The 20490-nt window shown below is 42.4% G+C and overlaps 1 protein-coding gene across 1 annotated transcript in view; it reads left to right on the top strand.

Annotated features, from left to right (window-relative positions):
• Positions 1-20490, top strand: part of HSD17B11 (hydroxysteroid 17-beta dehydrogenase 11) — a 57818-nt gene that overhangs the window by 16376 nt on the left and 20952 nt on the right. Inside the window, exons 2-4 of the mRNA XM_075544044.1 lie at positions 2480-2587; positions 6885-7016; positions 8408-8514. Coding sequence (XP_075400159.1) covers positions 2480-2587; positions 6885-7016; positions 8408-8514 — 347 coding nt within the window. The remainder of the gene's footprint in view (positions 1-2479; positions 2588-6884; positions 7017-8407; positions 8515-20490) is intronic.

Genomic DNA, 20490 nt, shown 5'->3' on the forward strand with positions numbered 1-20490 from the left:
TCTTCACCACATTTACTTGTTCACCCACTCCTCTGGTTTCTTAATGCTTCCTCCTCCTCACTATCATGATACAGTTCTACCTAAAAAATCCTGCTATGCTGGAATATGTACATTGGTACAGATGAGAGCTTTCAACCCATGGAAGCCAGGATAGGTTCCATACCCCCACCCCCACTGAAACAGTAATGGGAATAGTGACTTACTGAGTTAGGGGGAGAGGTGGGGAAAAGATGAAGATGTATAATACCCCCCCTCAAGGGGGACGAACAACAGAAACATGGGTGAAGGGATACTGTGGATGGTGTAATATATATATATATATATATATAAAGAATTTATCAAGGGTTCATGAAGGTGGAAGGAAAAAAAGGAGCTAATAATAAGGGCTCAATTAGAAAAATAGTGTTTTGATGGCAGCATATGTATAAGTTTGCTTGATATAATTGATTTATGGATTGTTATATCTGTAAGAGCCCCCAATAAAATGATTTAATTTTTTAAAGTCATATTTTCACTGTCCTGCATACATGCTAAAGAAACTCTAAGAAGCACAGATTGATTTTCTGATCACACTTTCCTCCCCAAATATTAAATATTCACTGATAATGTCTTGCCAGAAACTGAAACTAATGACAGCCTGTCAACCTTTGGTTGTTTGACACTCTTTCTCTTTATGGATGTGTCTGTTTACTGAAGTAACAAATGAGAATAAAAATGTAATATTTCATCAAAAGGAGACCGAGTTCTGTGAAATGATTGAATAAATAAATACTACAAGCATCGTTCCATATAGTTTTTTATACTTATGGAATGGCGTGAACTTACTACCAGCTCTTTGAATATGCTGTTGTGCAAATAAATGTTAAAAGAGAGTAAGGAATGGAAATTTGTGATTTCTGCATTGGGCCACTGCCCAGCCACCCATCTTAGAAAGAACCCGGATTACAAGTGCTAGTTTAACCACTGGGCTGCAGAATACCACAAAAAATTAGGGAACAGTTAGCTGGTGTGAACCAGCTAAATCCCACCACTGAGTCTGCCACGTACTGACCTGATAGGACAGTGTTTAACTTCTCTAAGGTGTACGTCTTTATGGGAGTATAAATCGTTATGGAAGCAATCTCATCTTTATGCTACAAATCAATTGGTGAGTTTGAACTACTGACCTTGTGCTTAGCAGTCCAATTGGATTACCCACTATGTCACCAGGGTTCCTTAGTAGGAGAAAAATGATGTCTTCATTCTTGTTTTGATTTGCATGTCTTTAATGGCTAATGATGTTGAACATCTCTTTGGTGGCCATCTGAATAGGCTCTTCGGTTAAATGTCTATTCAAGTCTTTTGTCCATTTTATAATTGAATGAATAAAACTCTTTCTTTCCAACAGTTTTATTGGCACCTAATCCACATACCATATAATTCAATATTTCAGTCGTTCAATCATATCAAGAAGAATTGTACAATCAATATTAGAGCTCCACCATCCATTGGTTAAATCACCCTTAAAATGAGTTGTGTAATCCCAATCAGTTCTAGTGCTCCCTCCTCAGGGGTGAATAAAACTTAATGTGATTATATTGTTGTTTGGTTCCCGGGAGTCAAGTTTGTCAAGCCTATCAATCCCATCGACAGAGTAGAACTGCCTATCCTCTCAGTTGTAAGTTTTAGGAAAGCATACCACCAGGCCTTTCTTCCTTGTACCTACTGTGAGTTCAGAACACTGGCTTTCAGTTAGCAGCAGAGTGTTTAACTGTGGAACACCTGACATGGAATGCCCTTAATCCAGACTCATAGTTGCTAATGAGTTCTGTGCTTCAGCAACAAAGATTTAGTAACGGTTCCTTTCCAAGACCATTCTCTTATCTACCCTTCAGCTTACACTTTACCTGGCCGTTGGACTCACTCTTAAGAACTAACTTGTATATTGTGTGTTGCTCTTAGATATTCCCATTTGTAGATAGCTCTATTTCTATACTTAACACAATATTTTAGGATGAACTATATGAAACTATCGGTATTAATTATTTTGTTACGATAATAAAAATTTAATATGGTCCTATCTAAATATTAAACTTAACCCACGCTCCTTTCTCCTAGGCTGCGTATCATTCATAATTGTGTCTCTAATGTCTTCCAAACCCAGAGAGCATGATCTGCACTTTAAAAAGTTGAAGGAATGAACTCATGGCACAAAGCTTACTGCTTTTTTAAAGGCTGACATGGAACGTACACAAACATTCATTCACAACAGATTTAAAATGCAAAAAAACTAGCACTTTTAAGATTTTCTAAAAGTTGTTCTGAATTCAGCATCAAATCAGAGAAGCTACTGTGAGCCGAGTGTCTCTAAAGTATGTACCAGTTAATTTCTTGCCCAACTGATGTTTAAATACACCTAGCCTTGATTATCTTTCGCTGCCCGATATAATAGGCAAATGTCATTAATTCTGTTCTTCCACCCACTTTTTGCTTCATCTAGAATGGAATTGAAGAAACGGCTGAAGAATGCAGGAAACTGGGTGCGAGGGCACATGCGTTTGTCGTAGATTGCAGTAAGCGAGAAGATATTTACAGCGCAGCCAAGAAGGTAAGATTTATTTTTGGTTAGAATCATACCATGCTAGCTCGGAGGAATTTTAGAGCTGACCTAGGCCTTTCAGTTAGCAGAGAGGTAACTGAAAAGCTTGGTCATTTGCCCCAGGCCAAGGTCTTTCAGCCAACTATTGGGAATACAGAACTAGAACCTAGAGGTTTTGTTTGGGAATTTCTCGGGAAACTTGCTTAAAAATATATATTCTTGGGTACACTCCCAGATATTTTTGCCTGGGAAGTCTGAGTGGGGCTCAGGAATCTGTATCTCTTTCAACTGAGCACCTCCACCTGGCCAGTCTGGTCCTGATGCAAGTAGTTTTGTGGGGATACTTGGCGGTGGGGGAGGGGACACAATACTAACAAGTTATTTCACATAAGCAATGCATATTGGGAAAGAAGCAGTTTCTAATAGTTGGATTAGAAAGTCTGGGTTCTTCATTGGATTTTAAAGTAGATAGATACCTTTCTATAAAGCATTGTTTGTCTCTTCTCTACACAATGGAGAGGTACTGTATACCACAGGGCATCGCCCTGAGTTCATATTTACAGATACATTTAACATATACACCTTAATGGTAAAGAAAATCATTGGAATTACCTGGCAGGTTTGGGTTTTTAAAAATCATTTTATTGAGGGTTTGTATAGTTCTTATCACAGTACATACATACATTCATTGTGTCAAGCACATTTGTACATTTGCTGCCCTCATCATTTTCAAAACATTTTCTTTCAACTTGAGTCCTTGGTATCAGCTCCTCCTTTTTTTTCTCTCTCAGTCCTCCACCTTCCCTCCCTCCTCATGAACCTTTGTTAATTTATAAGTTTTTTTTTTCATCTCTTACATTGACCGATGTCTCCCTTCACCCACTTTTCTGTTATCCATCCCCCTGGGAGGGGGTTATATTTAGATCATGGTAATCAGTTCCCTCTTTCTACTCCCACCTTCCCCTTCTCCTTCTGGTCTCGATACTCTCATTATTGGTCCTGAGGGGTCTATCTGTCCTGGATTCTATGTGTCAAGAGCTCATATCTGTGCCAGTGTACATGCTCTGGTCTAGCCAGATTTTTATGGTAGAATTGGGATCATGATAGTGGGGTTGGAGGAACCTTAAAGAACTAAAATAATGTTGTACGTGTCCACGATGCTACACTGCACCTTGGCTGGCTTGTCCCTTCCTTGTGACCATTCTGTGAGGGATGTCCAGTTGTGTATAGATGAGCTTTGGATCTCCACTCTGCCCGACTTGTTCGCATTGAGATAAGTGTTTTGGGTCTTCTGGTACCTGATACCTCAGCTTGTTGATACCTCATGATTACACAGGTTGGTGTGCTTCTTCCATTTGAGCTTTGTTGCTTCCCAGCTAGATGGCTGCTTGTTTATATCCAAACCTTTAAGACACTGGATGCTGTATCTTTTAATAGCTAGACACTGTGATGGCCAAGAAAACAGTGTGAGGTTGTGAAATTTTGTTTCCTGCTCGGGAAGAGTTCTGCAGAAACTGTTGTGATGTTGAACACAGATTACAAGAACAGTGCTGAAGGAAAAACTCAAGTGTATGAGTGGTTTTCAAAAAGTTGGAATGTCAATTGATGACTAACATCATTCTGGATGTCCATCAACTTCCTGAATGGACTAAAATTTCAACAAAAGTTGTGCACTTGTGCTCGAAGACTGATGGACTATTTTCTGGACTATCTTGGAGCTCGGTTCAGTCCATTTTAATAGAAGATTTGGGAATGAGAACGGTCACTGAAATTTATGCCTCAGGTTCTGACTGAGCATAATTTTCCCCCTAACCTTCCTTTATTGTATATTGTCTATTCCTTCACCTAAGTTAATATTTTTCTACGCTTTAGCCCGTGACTTCCCGTCACTTCTATAACCATCAAAACTGTGCCTGTTCATGTGCATACCTTTTTTCTTTACTTTTTATAGCAGTGGTTTCATGTAATATTTGCCCTTTGGGGATTGCCTAATATCACTGGGCATAATTTCATCCAGGTTTATCCATGTTAGGAGGCGTTTAGCAGATTTACCACTATGGGTTAACATTGCCTAGCACGTCATTGTGCATAGGTACCAAAATTTACTTATCTCTTCTCCCATTGATGGGCATTTCCTTTATGCTTTTGTGAATGGTGCTGCTTGGGGTATACATGTGACTCAGTCCATGTCACAGCTTTCATTTCTCTAGGACCTATTCCAGGTACAGGGATTACTGGGTCATATAGGAAGCCCCCACCCCACCTTTCCTTCTTGACTCTTCTTTTTTTGCTGGGCATGAGATCTCCCTTCCTGCCTCTGAGATGGCTCACTTTACCCAGTGGGATGGCGAAACTGAGTAGTCCCCTATGACGAGTCATCTACACCTTATTTGCATGCTACCACCCAGTCATTTGGAGAGAATTACAAAGACTGTGTATAGAGGAAACAGACCAAGTCATTTCACCTCATCACAGTGGGCATACTATGCTACTTCATAGAGTTTTGGGAATCTGTGTTTGTCCAATATTATAAAAAGTATCAAGATCTAAGAGCTTTCTTATTTGAAGACACTGCTACTAATCACATTCGCATTTGAAAGATATGAAGATAGGTTTTTAAAATGGCTTTGCCTGCTATTCCTGCCTTCTGAGTACATACCATCTGTATATTTCAGAGTATGCTCTCTCTTGCATTCGAAGCATCCTTTTAGATGAATTTTCTCAGCTGAAATTCCCATCCTTATAGTAGCAGGCAACCTCATATTTCTCCCCTGGAGTGACTGGTGGGTTTGAACCAACAACCTTACTACCCTCAGTCTACTGTCCCATCAGGGCTCCTGGTGTTACTTATAAACCTATATAGATGAACATTTAATAAATATAGAAAATAATAGTTAAATATTACATGTGCCAGAGACAATGCCAACTCACAATGAAAAAATGAGATATTGTTTCATTTGTGCCCACCACAACTCACAAGAGCGCGGTATTATTAGATCTGTTTTCCAGAGGAGGAACTAAATTTTGAGAGATTAAGCAGCCTGTTCCAGGCCTAACAGTGAGAGGCAGAGCCAGGACTAACTCAAGGTTGCCCACGGGGCCTGTGTTCTTCACCACACGATGGAGCATTAGAACTGAATGTACAGATAGAGCAATAGGGTAGCATGGAATGACCATGAAAATACAGAAATAGAAAAAAAAATAAGTAGGTGTAGTTAGCTTAAGGGTGTAATCAAATTTACATAATTCCCCACACCAGAAAACAAAACGTGTAAAAACACAAAAACAAAAATTCAAACCTGTTGCTACCAAGTGGATACTGAAATAGCAACCCCAAAGGACAGAGGAGAATGGCTACAAAGGGTTTGCAAGGCTATCGTTCTTATGTAACCAGGTTGCACATCTTTCCTCCAAGGAATTGTTGATGCGTTCCAACCGCTAATCTTTTTCAGTTAGCAATTACTTCTTAATTTTTTTTTGCGTGTGCTTACCTTTTGAAGTAGTAAGAAAAATAAATGCTGCTTATGACTGATAGCAAACTCCGGTGTCTGTTAACCAAATGTCTCTCAAGCTGTAATCAATAGAGATCACAGCCAAAAGACCAAATTGCAACAGCACGGTACTTCTTAGTAGTCTTACAGCCTGAGTTTTTTTGGCAAATAAGTGTAAGATAATGTACAGGGGGTTCTTATCTTACAAATCAAACAGGTTCAAGAGGGGATGATTTTCAAGGAGAAAATTTATATACATACACAAGAGACTGACAAAAGTTAAGGCACGAAGGGGTCCCTGCAGTAAGACACTCCGGGGCCTAGAGCTTAATTAGGGCCAGGTTTAAATACTCTCTCAGCAAGTGTGTGACAGGTTTGCACACAGAGGGGTAGTTCACAATTGCAAGGTTTACAAAGAAGCATGAACACATGGGCCAAGTTATTCACTGATAGGAGGGGCTGATGAGGCTGGGAACATGACATAACTGATAAGGGCACAGGATGTAATGTCCACTTATCCCAGGCGGAGAAACAGGTCAGCTATTGCTTCATAAGCTCCCATGGCTGAGCCATCAGCATTCTCCCATCGGCCAAGAATCATGGAAGGTGGTGTTCCTGTCCCATTCACCTAAAGGGCAAACATCTTTGCTCCCACATATAAGCACCTAAATTAAAAATAGTGAGTTTTTTCCCATGTGTCTACATGACGTGACACATGTTCTACTCTAGTAGAAAAACCTATCTTTCTTTAAGAACCACTGCATGCAAGCCTACTGTGATAATGATGTGTATGTTTTCTGATTTCATTTTTAAAGGTGAAGACAGAAGTTGGAGATGTGAGTATTTTAGTCAATAATGCTGGTGTAGTCTTCACAGCTGATATAATGGCTACACAGGACCCCCAGATTGAAAGGACTTTTGAAGTCAATATACTTGCCCATTTCTGGGTAAGTATGATTTATTTGAGAAAACATTCCCATTTGAATAAGATTATGTTTAAAATGGACCTTTCAGTAGATATAGGAAATACCAAATCAAACGAACATTCTCTCCAGGGATCACGGACAACATTAGACAAAGCGATCCTTTTGTGCCACCTCCAATCCCATCAATTAGTCCATTTGTTCTTCCTTTTTCTGAAAATAAAAATACTGACGATTAATGTCAGCAGTTCTGTGTATTTCGTTCCAAGCTATGTTCTTACACTGCAATGCGATCCCTTTTAGAGACAAAGAGTTAGGGATATCTGAATCACACTTGGTAGTATAAAAAAGAGGTGGGGAATGTCCAGTCCATGGGCTGTATAAGACCCAGGAAGTCATCGATGCCAACTAATATCACATGCTTCACCAATGCGAAACAGTTCCACATAGAGGGGCGAGTTAATGAAATGCTTGGTCACGTATAGCAGGCTAAATTTCAAATGGATAATTGTGTGTGGCCGACAAATGATGTTGTAAATATCCAAATGGACCTTGTCAGAAGAGAAGATTCCCAAGCCCTGCATAAAAAGTTTGCTTTCCTCTTCTCCTGAGTGCTCCACTCATGTTAGGTTCTGGTCCCAACATTGCAGACTTTCCCTGAACCTCACCATTCAAGATCCTAGAATCTAAAGATGCTGAATATTGCTCAAAAGGCCAATGCCTAAAAGGGTACCTCAAAGTGTTCTTGGATGTGACTTTAGGGTGAACCATCTAACAAAGAGTATTTGGGTTGGTGAAAACACAGGTTTATTTCATGTTGACATTCCCAAGTCATTGTCATCTGTGTTTACACTGGTATGACATGCTCCCCTTCCTTTAGGCCACTCTTGAAGTATAAGATGCTTGGGTAGGAACCATGTATGACTTGTTTCTGGAGCTCCTGCCCAGAGTTGATGCTCAGTAAGTTTTGTTTCCAGTGACCACTGGAAGATTGCTGGTCACCTCTGTATTTTGATGACATAACTACTTAACTGTGGCATGAATTCATATTACCTGACAATTCTTTGGATAATTCTAGATTACTAGCTCCATTGAATACAGAAAGGGATAGAAGAAATCAAAGACAATCGGAGAAGGATAGAGGGGCATGGAATATGAACTAAATTTAAATGAGAGGGATTTTCAAAGCTTTCCACAGTCGTGTCCATATCAGTTGTTCTCACCTGGGCGTCCAGTCCAGCTGCCTTCTGTTGCCACATTTTGCCCATCAGCCTAAGCTTCTCTTTTATACCATGAACAACATTACCAAAAATATACCTTTGTTTCAAAATATTCCCAGTTGGTCTGTGAACCAAAAGTAACAGTTTTCTTTCTTTCTTTTTTTTAATCTTTTGATTGAAAAAAAATATTTCTAGACCACAAAGGCATTTCTTCCTGCCATGATGAAGAATAATCATGGTCATATTGTCACGGTGGCTTCTGCAGGCGGACACATTACAGTCCCCTTCCTAATGGCCTACTGGTAAGTGAACGTGTTTCCTTCATTGGTTCCTGTGCTCAAAGTGTGTGTGACTTCTTATTCTGTCTACTGAGGACTCTCTTTAATGGGGGTGATTTGAAGTTGCTGAAATAGGCAGGAAAATTGCACAGAGTCGCTTGTTCCACAGTATTATCAGTCTCCTAGTTTGAGGGCTGTTCTTGAGGTAGGAAAACAATGTAACTAAAAAGCTAACAACCCTTCCCATCCCTTTTAGCAATAAGGAATGATGAAATAAGAGCAGGATTTTCAACATGCATAAAAATTAATAGTAATAATATAACACAATGGGTGAGATTTTGTAGAAACAAAAGGAAGTATAAAAATATAAAGAGACAGAGTGAGTGGTGTCTGGAATTCTAACTACTAAAAACATCTGAACTGTGGACTAAAAATAATAATGGGTTATTTAAAGGAACAAGCATTGTGATAACTTAACTCACTGCTGTCATCAAACAAGGCATGATAATAGGTAAGGGGCCACCATCGTTAATGTCATGACATAGCGATCCTACTGGCACCATACACTAATGGTTCTTGGCTGTTTCTATGTGGCTATAAGGAATGTCTTTTAACATGTTAAATTACAGCTCACAAAAATGCAGTGCTCACATTTGTTTCCAATATTGTGTTCTTTGGGAATCAAAAATTAAATTCTAGAAGCATGGATAGATGAGGGGGCTCCACAAAGTGTGTAGAAAAATGGATGGAAAAGATAATGGAATCTTTTCCTGAACTCTTTGAAGTCCCTTGCATATTGTATGATAGTTTTTAGTAACTTTAGATATGTGGTTAATATGTTAACACAGGCAAGTATGGCTGTGTTGTTTTTATATAAAATATGTCTTGCATTTTAGTAATTTGCAAGGATATGGGCCAAACGGTTTACTCTCAGATTTAGAAAGACAAGTGTTTTGTTTTGTTTCGATTTTGTTCTTTTTGTTTGTCTATAGTTTATTCCCCCCCCTCTTTGAACATACATTTGTTTAATAATTAAAAGGTTAAAAAATGTTTTAAAGCTTAAAAATCAATAGGGACTTAAGCTGACTTTTCAAACAAAGATAAACTTATTGGTAGTCACAGAACAGACTTGTGCATTGACTCTTAATGGTCCAGTGCAAGTTATGAAACTAGCTTTGAGCCATCAAGAGCTAATACAATTAGGTATTTTCCATTCCTTTGATCAAAAATAATTGTCAGCACTACAGGTAGGCCACAAGACTCCACACCCTTTATCTCACCTCTTATCTTACCTCACCAGACATTGAGGGAAATCTAGAGGATAAGAGAATGCCGCTGGGCTTTTGGATTCCAACTCATGGCAGACCAATGCATGTAGAGTAGACTCCCCTCCCTCCACAGGGTTTCTGAGGCTGCATCTTTTTAGGAGCAGATCACCAAATCTGCTCCCAGGGTGCTACCAACTAACACTGAGGTTAGTAGTCAAGGGCTTAACTGTACCACCCAGGGACTCGAGCTTCAGATGGGTAGCTTTTTCTAATTTAACATCATTGATGAATCTGCCAATGTTGGATCTTTCATCATTTTTATGATTGCAAAGTAAGGGCTCTTGTGACTAGACAACTGTTTATTTCTGAAGAGTCGGGCTCCAGGCTAGGGTTATTCAGAAAGCCAGGTCCCTCGCAGCATGACCTTAGGCAAGTTACCCCAGGACTCTCTGTGTTTTCTTCCTCAGTGTAAAGTCGAATGATAGCAATGTTGATTGCGTCAGGAGGTCATAGGTTGATTGTTATAATAATGCAATACATGAGCACTGGCTCTGACCTCCTGCAAATGTTGACCAACAGAAGGACACTACTCTTGGTCACAGTTGATTGGGGCTGTTGTCACAGGAACACCACAGGTGAGGGCCTTTCACAGACAGAAGTTTATATTCTCACACTTCAGGAAGGTAGGAGTCTGCATTCAGCCTACAGGAAGTGTTGTCTCTCTGTCAGCTGGGGCTGGGGGCGGGCGGGGGAGGGCGCGGATTCTTGACTCTCCAGTTTGTTCCAAATTTCTTGGAGATATGCATGTGAGGTGGCATCAGTCTTGCCTCATCTCTGCTTCTCTAGCTTGTTCAATCTCTTTTATATCTCAAAACAGATAGACTCAGATACATCCTTCACTAATCCTGTCTCATTATCTTAATAAATATAACCCATTCCCCAAAAGGATGATAACCACCAGGTTTATCCACTGCCGTCCAGTGGATTCCATGCTATAGGTCGGAGTAGAACTGTCCTCATAAGAATTCTAAGGCTGTAAAATCTTTGTGGCATCAGCATTTGAGGAAGGTGTATTAAAAAGCCTGCGATATGCAGGTGACACAAAAGTGACTCGCTTGCTGAAAGAGGCAGAACTGAAGCACTTGCTGATGAAGATCGAGAATCGCAGCCTTCAGTGTGGACGACAGTCCATGTAAAGAAACCCAAAACCTGCAGAACTAGACCAATAGGTAGCAGCATGATAAATGGAGCAAAGTATAGCTGTCAAGGATTTCACCTTGCTTGGATCTACAATGAGTGCTCACGGAAGCAGCAGTCGAGAACTAAAATGATGCGCTGCTTTGGTGAATCTGCTGCACAAGACCTGTCTAGAGTGTTGAAAAGCAAGGATGTTACTTTGAGACTAAGGTGCACCTGACTCAAGCCATAGTGTTTTCCATCGCCTCGTATGCAAGTGAAAGTTGAACATTGAATAAAGAAGACCTAAAAAGAATTGGTGCATTGAATTATTGTACTGGAGAATATTGGAATTACCATGGACTACCAAAAGAGCAAACCAATCAAAGTACAGCCAGAATGAGGCAAGGATGGCAAGTACTTTGGACATGTTGTCAGGAGAGACCAGTCCCTGGAGAAGTAGAGGGGCGGTGAAAAAGAGGAAGCCCCTTCAAGAGATGATTGACACCGTTGCTGCAACAATGGGCTCAGTATTGAAACAATTGTGTGGATGGCGCAGGACCATACAGTGCTTCCTTCAAGTGTGTCTAGGGCTCTATTGTGCAGAAGGTTGCTATGAGTCAGACCAACTGATGACACCGCCCCAGCACAACAAATCTTTTTGGAAATAGACGGCCTCATCTTTATGACAGCCCTTTTCATAGTGGACAAATCCTTTAACCACTGCGCCATCAAGGTTCCTCTAAGCACCACCCCGCTGCAGGTGTAGTCTCAGAAACCCTAAGGAGCAGTTCTGCTCTCACCTGTAGGGCCAAGAAAAACCACTGCCACCAACTGGAATCCAACTCATGAAGACACTTTGTGGAGTTCCCAAGGCTGTAAATCTTTATGGGAGAAGGTGACCTCATCCTTCTCCCACAGAGCAGCTGGTGCGTTTCAACCGCTGACCTTGAGGTTAGCCGCCTAGTGCTTACCCAGCAACACCACCAGGTCTCCTATAGGGTCACTATGCTTTGGGATCGCCTCGAAGGCAGTGAGTTTGGTTTGGGTTTTATTGCTTTGCATGGTATACCTCTGTCCATATGTGCCACCATTAATGAAATGCATCTATTCGTGCTGAGCTTTTTTTTGTTTTAATCAGAACACTTGCAGTTGCAAGGAGCATGAAATTCAAATGACACTAGATCAAACAGAATTTGAGGGCCCCTAATCAAAGTATCCAGAGCTCTGTTGGAGCAGTTAAGCGTTTGGCTATAAGCCGAAAGCTTGGTGGTGTGAACTTGAGCGACATCTCGGTAGGAGAAGGACCGGGTGAATCGGTGCTGTAACGAGCACACCCAAGAAACCCAATGGGCATGGGCAGGTCTGCGCTGTCCCCTGGGGCGCTCTGAGTCTAGAGGGACTCCATGGAAACGAACTGCCACCACGACGAAAGCCTCTGCAGTGAACTCCTCTCCTGTGGTGGCAAGCTGTCCTAGATTGAGTGATATCCTTTCGACTCCAAGTGGGACAGGAGGGACAAACAAAACAGCCTGGGACTTCCCAGTCATGCCTTTCACTGCTCTAATTCTGGAGTTCACTCTGAGTGGACCAGCCTGAACCCAGTCTGTGTACGGGTGGGAACAGCAGGCTAAATCATAGAGATGCCACCAGGGCAGAGGGGATGAATCCTGCGGGCATGCACCACACGTGTCCACGACTGGCATTTAACTGTTTCCAGCCATTTGCTCTCAGGAAACATGCATCTTGGGGGAGCGTGCTTGTTGATTTCCTGAGAGTCAACACGCAAAAGGAAATCACTAGATCAAAGTACATGGCAGACTTTTCTTTTAACGAATTCAGTTACTTTCCGTGTTTATTAGAAGCACCAGCAGCACCGCAGCCATGTCTGTTACAAACAGTTCGTTTACCAAGCGTGTGTTCATTTAAAAGAGATGTTTTGCCTGTCTGAAAGGGGTTTGCAGGCGCTGCAGTAAAAGACACACAGAAAGGGCGAGTGAGTGAGTGTCAAGGGATAAGAAAGAGACTTCAAATCGTACCGGGAATCACAGTTAGAAGGTCAAATAGAGAGAGGCACAAATGCTGAGGTTCCTGTCGGGACGATTTTCCATTTGCTGTGGAATCGAGTTTGACTCGTGGGGCCCCATGTGTCAGAGTGGAACTGTGCCCACAAGTCACCCAGGGCCGATGTTCTCAGAAGCAGGGTGACACACCATTTTCCCAGCTATCCTTGGGTGGTCTGGAACCCCAACCTGATGCCTGGCAACCAAACATATTAATTCTTTGTGCCACCCAGTAACCAACCCATAGTTATTATTTTTAAAATTATAATACAATATATAATTAGTTTTTATTTATAATATACTTATGTTTCATAGTATCCCATTTTAATATTTATTTATATGGTCATATTAGATTATTCTTTTTTATATAGTCATCTAATTATTTATTCCATAGTCAAATGCTGTTATAGATTACATGATATAAAAATAATAAATCCTACTGAGTTTCCTGGTTGTGTGAGGGAAACTAGTGGGAATGGGAGGAGAAGGGGAGGAAGGAAAAAAGATGGAAGAGGAAGGAAGCCTCTGCTAATCTGCACGAGAGGTAAATATTCATCAGTCCCAAACAGAGTCTTCACATTGGTATTTATACAAGGGCATCCCTGGGCTTACACTTTGTTGTTAGATAAAAGGTTCAACGTTTGAGGCCACCCAGAGGCAACTCTGGAGAAAGACCTAGTGGTCTGCCACCCAAAAAAATCACCCGTTCTGACACGGACCAGGTGTATTAGGCCGGGTTGACTAGAGAGATAAATCCAGAGACACTCAAATATATATGAGAAGAGCTTTATATCACAGAGTAATTGTATATCAAGAAAACAGCCCAGCCCAATCCAGATCAGACCCATAAGTCCGATATTAGCCCATATGTCTGATACTAGTCCATAGATCCCTCTTCAGACACACACAGCCATATGCAATGATGCTAAATGCAGGAAGGTCACAGGCCAAAAGTCTGTGGGTCCAATGCAGCCACTTGCAAGTGTTATTCCTGACTCATGGCACCCTGGGGTGATTGTTACATAATACAAAGAAAGATAGTGAGTGTCTTAGGCTGGGTTCTCGAGAGAAGCAAAACCAGTGATGCTTTAAATAAGCAGATTGCCAGGCCTTTCTTCCAAGTGCCCCTGGGTGAACTCAAGCCCCAGCTTCCTGCCTTGAGTAAGTTAACTGTTTACACCACCCAGTAGTTCCTAGTTATGATAATTTTGAATTATTAAATCTGAGTTTCCCAGTAATATTAGAGAAAATCGTAGGGATGGGAGGAGAAGACCAAAGCAAAAACAATCGAGGCAATGCGAACTCATAGCAACCTTATAGGACAAGAGAGAATTGCCCCTGTGAGTTTCCAAGGCAGTAGCTCTTTACAGCAGTGGTTCCCAACCTTCCTGATGCCGTGACCCTTTATTTTATTTTTTTAGACAATTTAATTAATTAAATGATCATTGTACAGCTCTTATAACAATCCATACATCAATTGTATCAAACATATTTGTACCTTTGTTGCCATCATTATTTTCTTTTTGTTTGTTTTTAAATCATTTTATTGTGGCTCATGCAATTCTTATCACAACCCATACACACATCAATTGAGTAAAGCATACTTATACATTCGTTGCCCTCATCCTTCTCAAAATTCGCTTTCCACTTGGGTTCCTGGAATCAGCTCATTTTCCTTTTTTCCCTCCCCTCCCTCCCCGCTGCTCCTCCCTCATGAACCCTTAATAATTTATAAATTATTATTTTATCTTGTCTTACACTGTCCGGCATTTCCCTTCACCCACCTTTCTGTTGCCCATCCCCCAGAGAGGAGTTTATATGTAGATCTTTATGATCAGTTCCCCCTTTCTACCACTCCTTCCCTCCCAGTATCACCACTCTCAACGCTGGTCCTGAGGGGTTGATCTGTCCTAGATTCCCTGTGTTTCCAGATCCCATCTGTACCGCTGTGCATCCTCTGGTCTAACCAGGTTTGCAAGGTCGAATTGGGATCATGATAGTTGTGGGGAGGAAGCGTTTAAGAACTAGAGGAAGGTTGTGAGTTTCATTGTTGCTACACTGAACCCTGAGTGACTCATTTCCTCCCCACTACTCCTCTGCAAGTGATGTCCAGCTGTCTACAGATGGGCATTGGGTCCCCATCATGTGGTCCCCTCATTGACAGTTATATGATATCACCCCCCCCCCCCGCCTTTGGTGCTTGAAACCTGGTCCCTTTGCCCTTCATGATCACACATGTTGGTGTGCTGCTTCCATGTGGGCTTCGTTGCTTCTGAGCTAGATGGCTGCTTGTTTACTTTCAAGCCTTTAAGTTCCCAGATGCTATGTCTCTCAATAGCCGGGCATCATCAGCCTTCTTCATCACGTTTATGCACACATTCGTCTTCAGCGTTTATGTGGGGAAGGTGATCACACAATGATGATTTTTGTTCTTTGGTGTCTGCTACCTGATCCCTTCAACACCTCATGTTCACACAGGCTTGTGTGCTTCTTCTCTGTGGGCTTTGTTGCTTCCGAGCTAGATGGCCACTTGTTTACCTTCAAGCCTTTAAGACCCCAGACCCTATATCTTTTGATAGCCAGGCACCATCAGCTTTCTTCACCACATTTGCTCATGCACACGTCTGTCTCCAGTGATCATGTCGGAAATGTGGGTATCATGAAATGACCGTTTAGCTGAGCAAGGTGCTCTTGTACTAAGGGAATACACGTGAGGAGGCCCAATGTCCACCTTCTACCCTACTACTGAACCTATAAATATATGCACACAGGTCTATTTCCCCCATAATCATAAATATATTTATATATGTACATGTCTGTATTTAGTCTTCTATGTATGCCCTCCTCCTTTCCTCAATTTCCTTACACTTTCCTCTTGTCCCACTACCAATTCAGCCTTCATTCTGGTTTCAGTAATTCCTCTCAGTTACCTTGCCCTTGGTCATTCCCTACCAGTCCTTGCATCACCTCCCTCCACTGGTTTTGAACCACTCGCTGTTCCCTTGTCCCTGTGTTGGCCAACACCTCCCTTCTCCTACCTCCCACATTCTCATGTCCCTCTGGGACCGTTGGTCCCGTTATTTTCTTCTCATAATTTTTGTCCAGCCTATGTTATCTAGGTGGACCTGCAGATACATTAATATGTGCATAAAATTGATTGCTTTGATTTGCATTTCTCTTATGGCTAATGACCTACAACACTTTCTCATATGCTTATTGGCCATATGGGTCTCCTCCCTAGTGAAAGTGCTTTTCAGTTCTTTTGCCCACTTCCTTAGGGGGTTATCTGTTTTCCTCTTTTTTGCAGGTCATGATGATGTTTTAGATTTTACTAATGAGCCCTTTCTCCGATGTGTCATTACTAAAAATCCTCTCCCAGTCTGTGGGTTGTCTTGTCACCCTCTTGGTGAAGTCTTTTGAGGTGCACAGGTGCTTTATTCTTATTAAGTTCCATTTGTCGATGTTCAATTCACCTGTGTGTGAGCCCTTCCCTATTGCAATGAGCCTATGAGTTCCCTGGGCCAGTGCTCTGAGGTTAGTCCCAATTCCCTCCTTGATGGTCCTGATGGTTTGGGGTTTAACTTCTAGGTCTGTGATCCACCTTGAGTTTATTCTTGTGCATGGGGTGAGGTAAACGTCTTGTTTCATCTTTCTACATGTGGATACCCTTGTTTCTAGCACCACTTGTTTAAAAGGGCATCCGCTTCCCACTTGATGGTTTTGGGACCCTTGATCTTATTTTTGGGCTTTCTATTCTTTTCCACTGGTCTGAGTATTTGTCGTTGTGCCAATACCGTGCTCTTTTGACTACTGTAGCTGTGTAATAGGCTTTAAAATCGGGTAAGGCGAGCCCTCCAACTGTGTCCTTCTTCTCTAGAAGTTCTCTGCTAATTCTGGGTTTCTTCCCTCTCCATATGAAATTGGTGGTCAGTTTTCCAATTCTTTGAAGAAGGTTGATGGTATTTGAATTGGTATAGCGTTGAACTTGTAAAGTGCTTTAGGTAGGATTGTCATCTTTACTATGTTAAGCCTTCCAATCCACGGGCAGGGGATGTTCTTCCATTTGTGGACGTCGCTTTTGGTTTCCTGTAGTAGGGTCTTATAGTTTTCCTTGTATAGGTCTTTAGTATTTTTTGTTAAATATATTCCTAGGTATTTCAGTTTATCCTTAGCTACTCTGAAGGGTACTTCCTTCTTAATCCCCTCTTCAATGGTCCTGTCCAATGTGTAAAGAAAACATACCGACTTCTCTTTATTGATCTTGTATGCTGCCACTCTTCCATATTCCTCTATCGCTATAAGTACTCCAGCTGTGGAGCTTTTAGGGTCTTCAATGTACAGGATCATGTCGTCTGCAAATAGCGACAGTTTCACCTCCTTGTCTCCCATTTGGATCCCTTTGCTTTCCTTCCGCTGTCTTAGTTGTTAGCCAGAACCTCCATGTTGAGTCCATGATTTCTTTTTTCATCTTTTTTCATAGTTTGCTTAATGAAATTCACCACACCTTTATTAGGAGCATAAATATTCAGTATGCTAAGTGCTTCTTGGTTTACTGAACCTTTGAGCATTATGTAGTGTTCCTCTTTTTCTCTTTTTATGGTTTGGATCTTGAGATCCATTTTGTCAGAGATTAAGATAGCCACCTCTGCCTTTTGGGAATTACAATTTGATTGGTAAACTTTCTGCCAACCCTTTATTCTTAGCATATTCGTGTCTGTGCGCTTAAGATATGTCTCTTGTAGGCAACATATTGGTGGATTATGTTTTCTGAGCCAGTCCTCAAGCCTTTTTCTTTTACAGTACGAATTGAGTCATTGGATTTAAGAGTTATTATCACTGGCTGTGGATTCATAGTTGTCATACCCTGTTTTGTGTTTGGGGTCCTTACCTATCTCCCTTCATATCAGTGTGCTGTGTTTGAGTGGAGAGTTTCTGTCTTGTCTTCTTTTCCATCTGAGACCCTGTTGTCCTGGTAATTGTTGCTGGCATGTTGGCTTTTAGATGGAGATGGGCTGTATGGTGGTCTCCTGTTTGTTATTGGTGGAGGTTGATCCTCTGGCCATAGTGAGTCAGCCAGTATCTCCCACAGGGTTGGTTGTCTTGCAGCATATTCTTTGAGTCTTTCCTTGTCCTGGAAGACTCTTATCTCACCATCTATCTTAATGGATAACTTGGCAGGGTACAGGATTCTGGGGGAGGCGTTTTTTTTCTTTTAGCTTTTGGAAGATGTTGCTCCATTCTCTCCTCCTCTTCATGGTATCTGATGATAGGTCTGAGCATATTCTTACCTGTGATCCTTTGTATGTGACTGTCTTCCTTTCTCCTGCTGCTTGTAAAATTTTCGCATTTTCCTCTAAGTTGGATATTTTTACTATTATATGTCTTGGCATGTTCTTCTTGGGGTCTAGTCTAGTTGGTATCCTTTCTGCTTTGTGTATGAGTGCCTGGTTCTCCCTTGTTAGGGTGGGAGAGTTTTCTTCCAGAAATTCCTTTGCTATCTTTGCTGTCGACTTGTGTGTTGTGTTGTGCTCCGGTAGACCAATTATTCGAATGTTATTCCTCTTCATAGCATCTGTCATTTAACTCAGGCTATCTTCTGTTTCTTTAATTTTCCTATCTGACTGTCTTTCTCACTTACTTAGGTCTGTTAGAGTGTCCTCGAGATCACTTATACAATTCTCTGCCTCCTCAAGCCTTGTAAATTCTGTGACCTTGTGTGTAGTTTTTGCCACCTCCTTTGTTAGCTCCTGCAGTTCCCTTTGGTTGAACTTCATCCCCTCTATTGTGGACTTCATCTCCTCTATCATTGCATCCTTATTCTGGTTTGCTTCCCTCAGCGCCTGTATTACTGCAAGCAGACGACTGAAAATTTCCTTCTGTGGCAGATCTGTATCTGTTTCTTCTATGAGAGACATTAGCTCTGCTACTATGTTTCATGTCTTTTTGGGGGGGAGGAGTGATGTGGTCTGTTGATTTTTCCTTGATCCTTTCATAGGCTCCATGCTTCTGGGAGGCCAGGGGAACCTTATCTGTGTTACTTTTAAAGATTCTTTCAGGCGGCTGCCTATGTCCTACTATAAGGATGGGTCAGACTGCAATGTAGACAGAGTTCCCCGAAGGCTTAATGACCCGCAGTGGAGAGATGTTTCAGCAACTGGAGGGGGTACTGGAGCCTCAGTGAGTGCCCCCAGGCTGCTTTGACCTGGTTTTTCAGGGTACCCTGAGCAGTCCTATTATTATGTAGTAATAAAAAAAGAACAATTTAAAAGGTTAAAATTTTTAAAAATCATTTTAAACAAAATTTGGGGAGGAAAAAGAAAAAATGGAGAGAGAAATAAGAAGAAGCTATAAGAGATGAGAGAAAAGATGTGATAATAGTGGAAGTGGAAGGAGAAAAAAAGAGAAGGGAAACCTACAGAAAAGGGGCCGAAGAGAAGTAATAGCGACCATGAAAAAGGGAGACGAGAGAAGAGAGAAAAGACAGCACAGAAAGTAAAAGAAAAGCATGAGATAAAATATATATATATAATTTCCCCCCTTCTTTTCCCTCCAAGTTCTAGTGATGCCTAATAGAAGGTGGAGGTGGGTGAGGCCTCGCTGCCACGGGACATGGTGCTGATCTGGACTCCGGAGCTGGGCTATGTGGGGGTAAAATGGTCTTCAGTTCAGCAAGCACTCCCAGGTCCCTGCAGGCCTGTAGAGTTAAGTCCGTGGGTAGAGGCTACACAGGTGGTAAAAGCCCCACAGGACAGACCTCCTTATCGGCCGGAAAAAGCTGGGGCCGTAAGGGGTGCTGAGGGAGGCACCTATGCCGGCTGGGAAGGGCTGGGGCAGGCTTAGAAGTTGGCGCTGGTGAACCCGCAGGGCACCCCGCAGGGCACCGGGGTGGTCAGAGCCAGCGGAGCACACAGGCGGCTCTGGCGAGGCAGCAAAGCCACGTTCTAGGCTCCCTAGCAAGTGGCGTTTATCGCTTGAGCCGAGGTCCCTGTGAGCTCCTCAGAGACTTCGTCCGAGATGGATCGGACAGCGGGAAACAGCGGCAATGGCATGAGGAATGGGTCATGGCAGCCTCGGATCTTGGAGCTGCCAGCCACTGAAATCCCCGCAGCGCACAGGGGCGGGCAATGCCACTCTGGCAAGAGTGCAAAGCCCTGTCGCTCGCGCTCCCAGTAGGCAGGGGCGCCCACTGTTGAGCCTGGTGCTGTCAGCGCCGGCAGGGGTGCCCCCCGGCAGGCAGGTCTAGCTCTCCGGGCCCGGCACAGGGCTCCGCGGTGGTGCAGGCCAGCCTGAAGTGGCTCAGGAAGAAACGCAGTGTCGGGGATAAAAGCAGGATGAGTTCCGGCTGCAGGCTAGCGCCAGTGGGAAGTGGGCACCTCTGCTTCTGGGTGGGGAGTGGAGTGGGAGCTAGGTTGATGGGGCAAGCATAACAATGGGAGTGGATGGTCTCCTATGGGGGTCGCCTAGGCATCCCCCGGTGGCCTGAAGGTCAGTTA

This window comes from Tenrec ecaudatus, chromosome 3, assembly GCF_050624435.1.
Source record: "Tenrec ecaudatus isolate mTenEca1 chromosome 3, mTenEca1.hap1, whole genome shotgun sequence".
Taxonomy (NCBI): domain Eukaryota; kingdom Metazoa; phylum Chordata; class Mammalia; order Afrosoricida; family Tenrecidae; genus Tenrec; species Tenrec ecaudatus.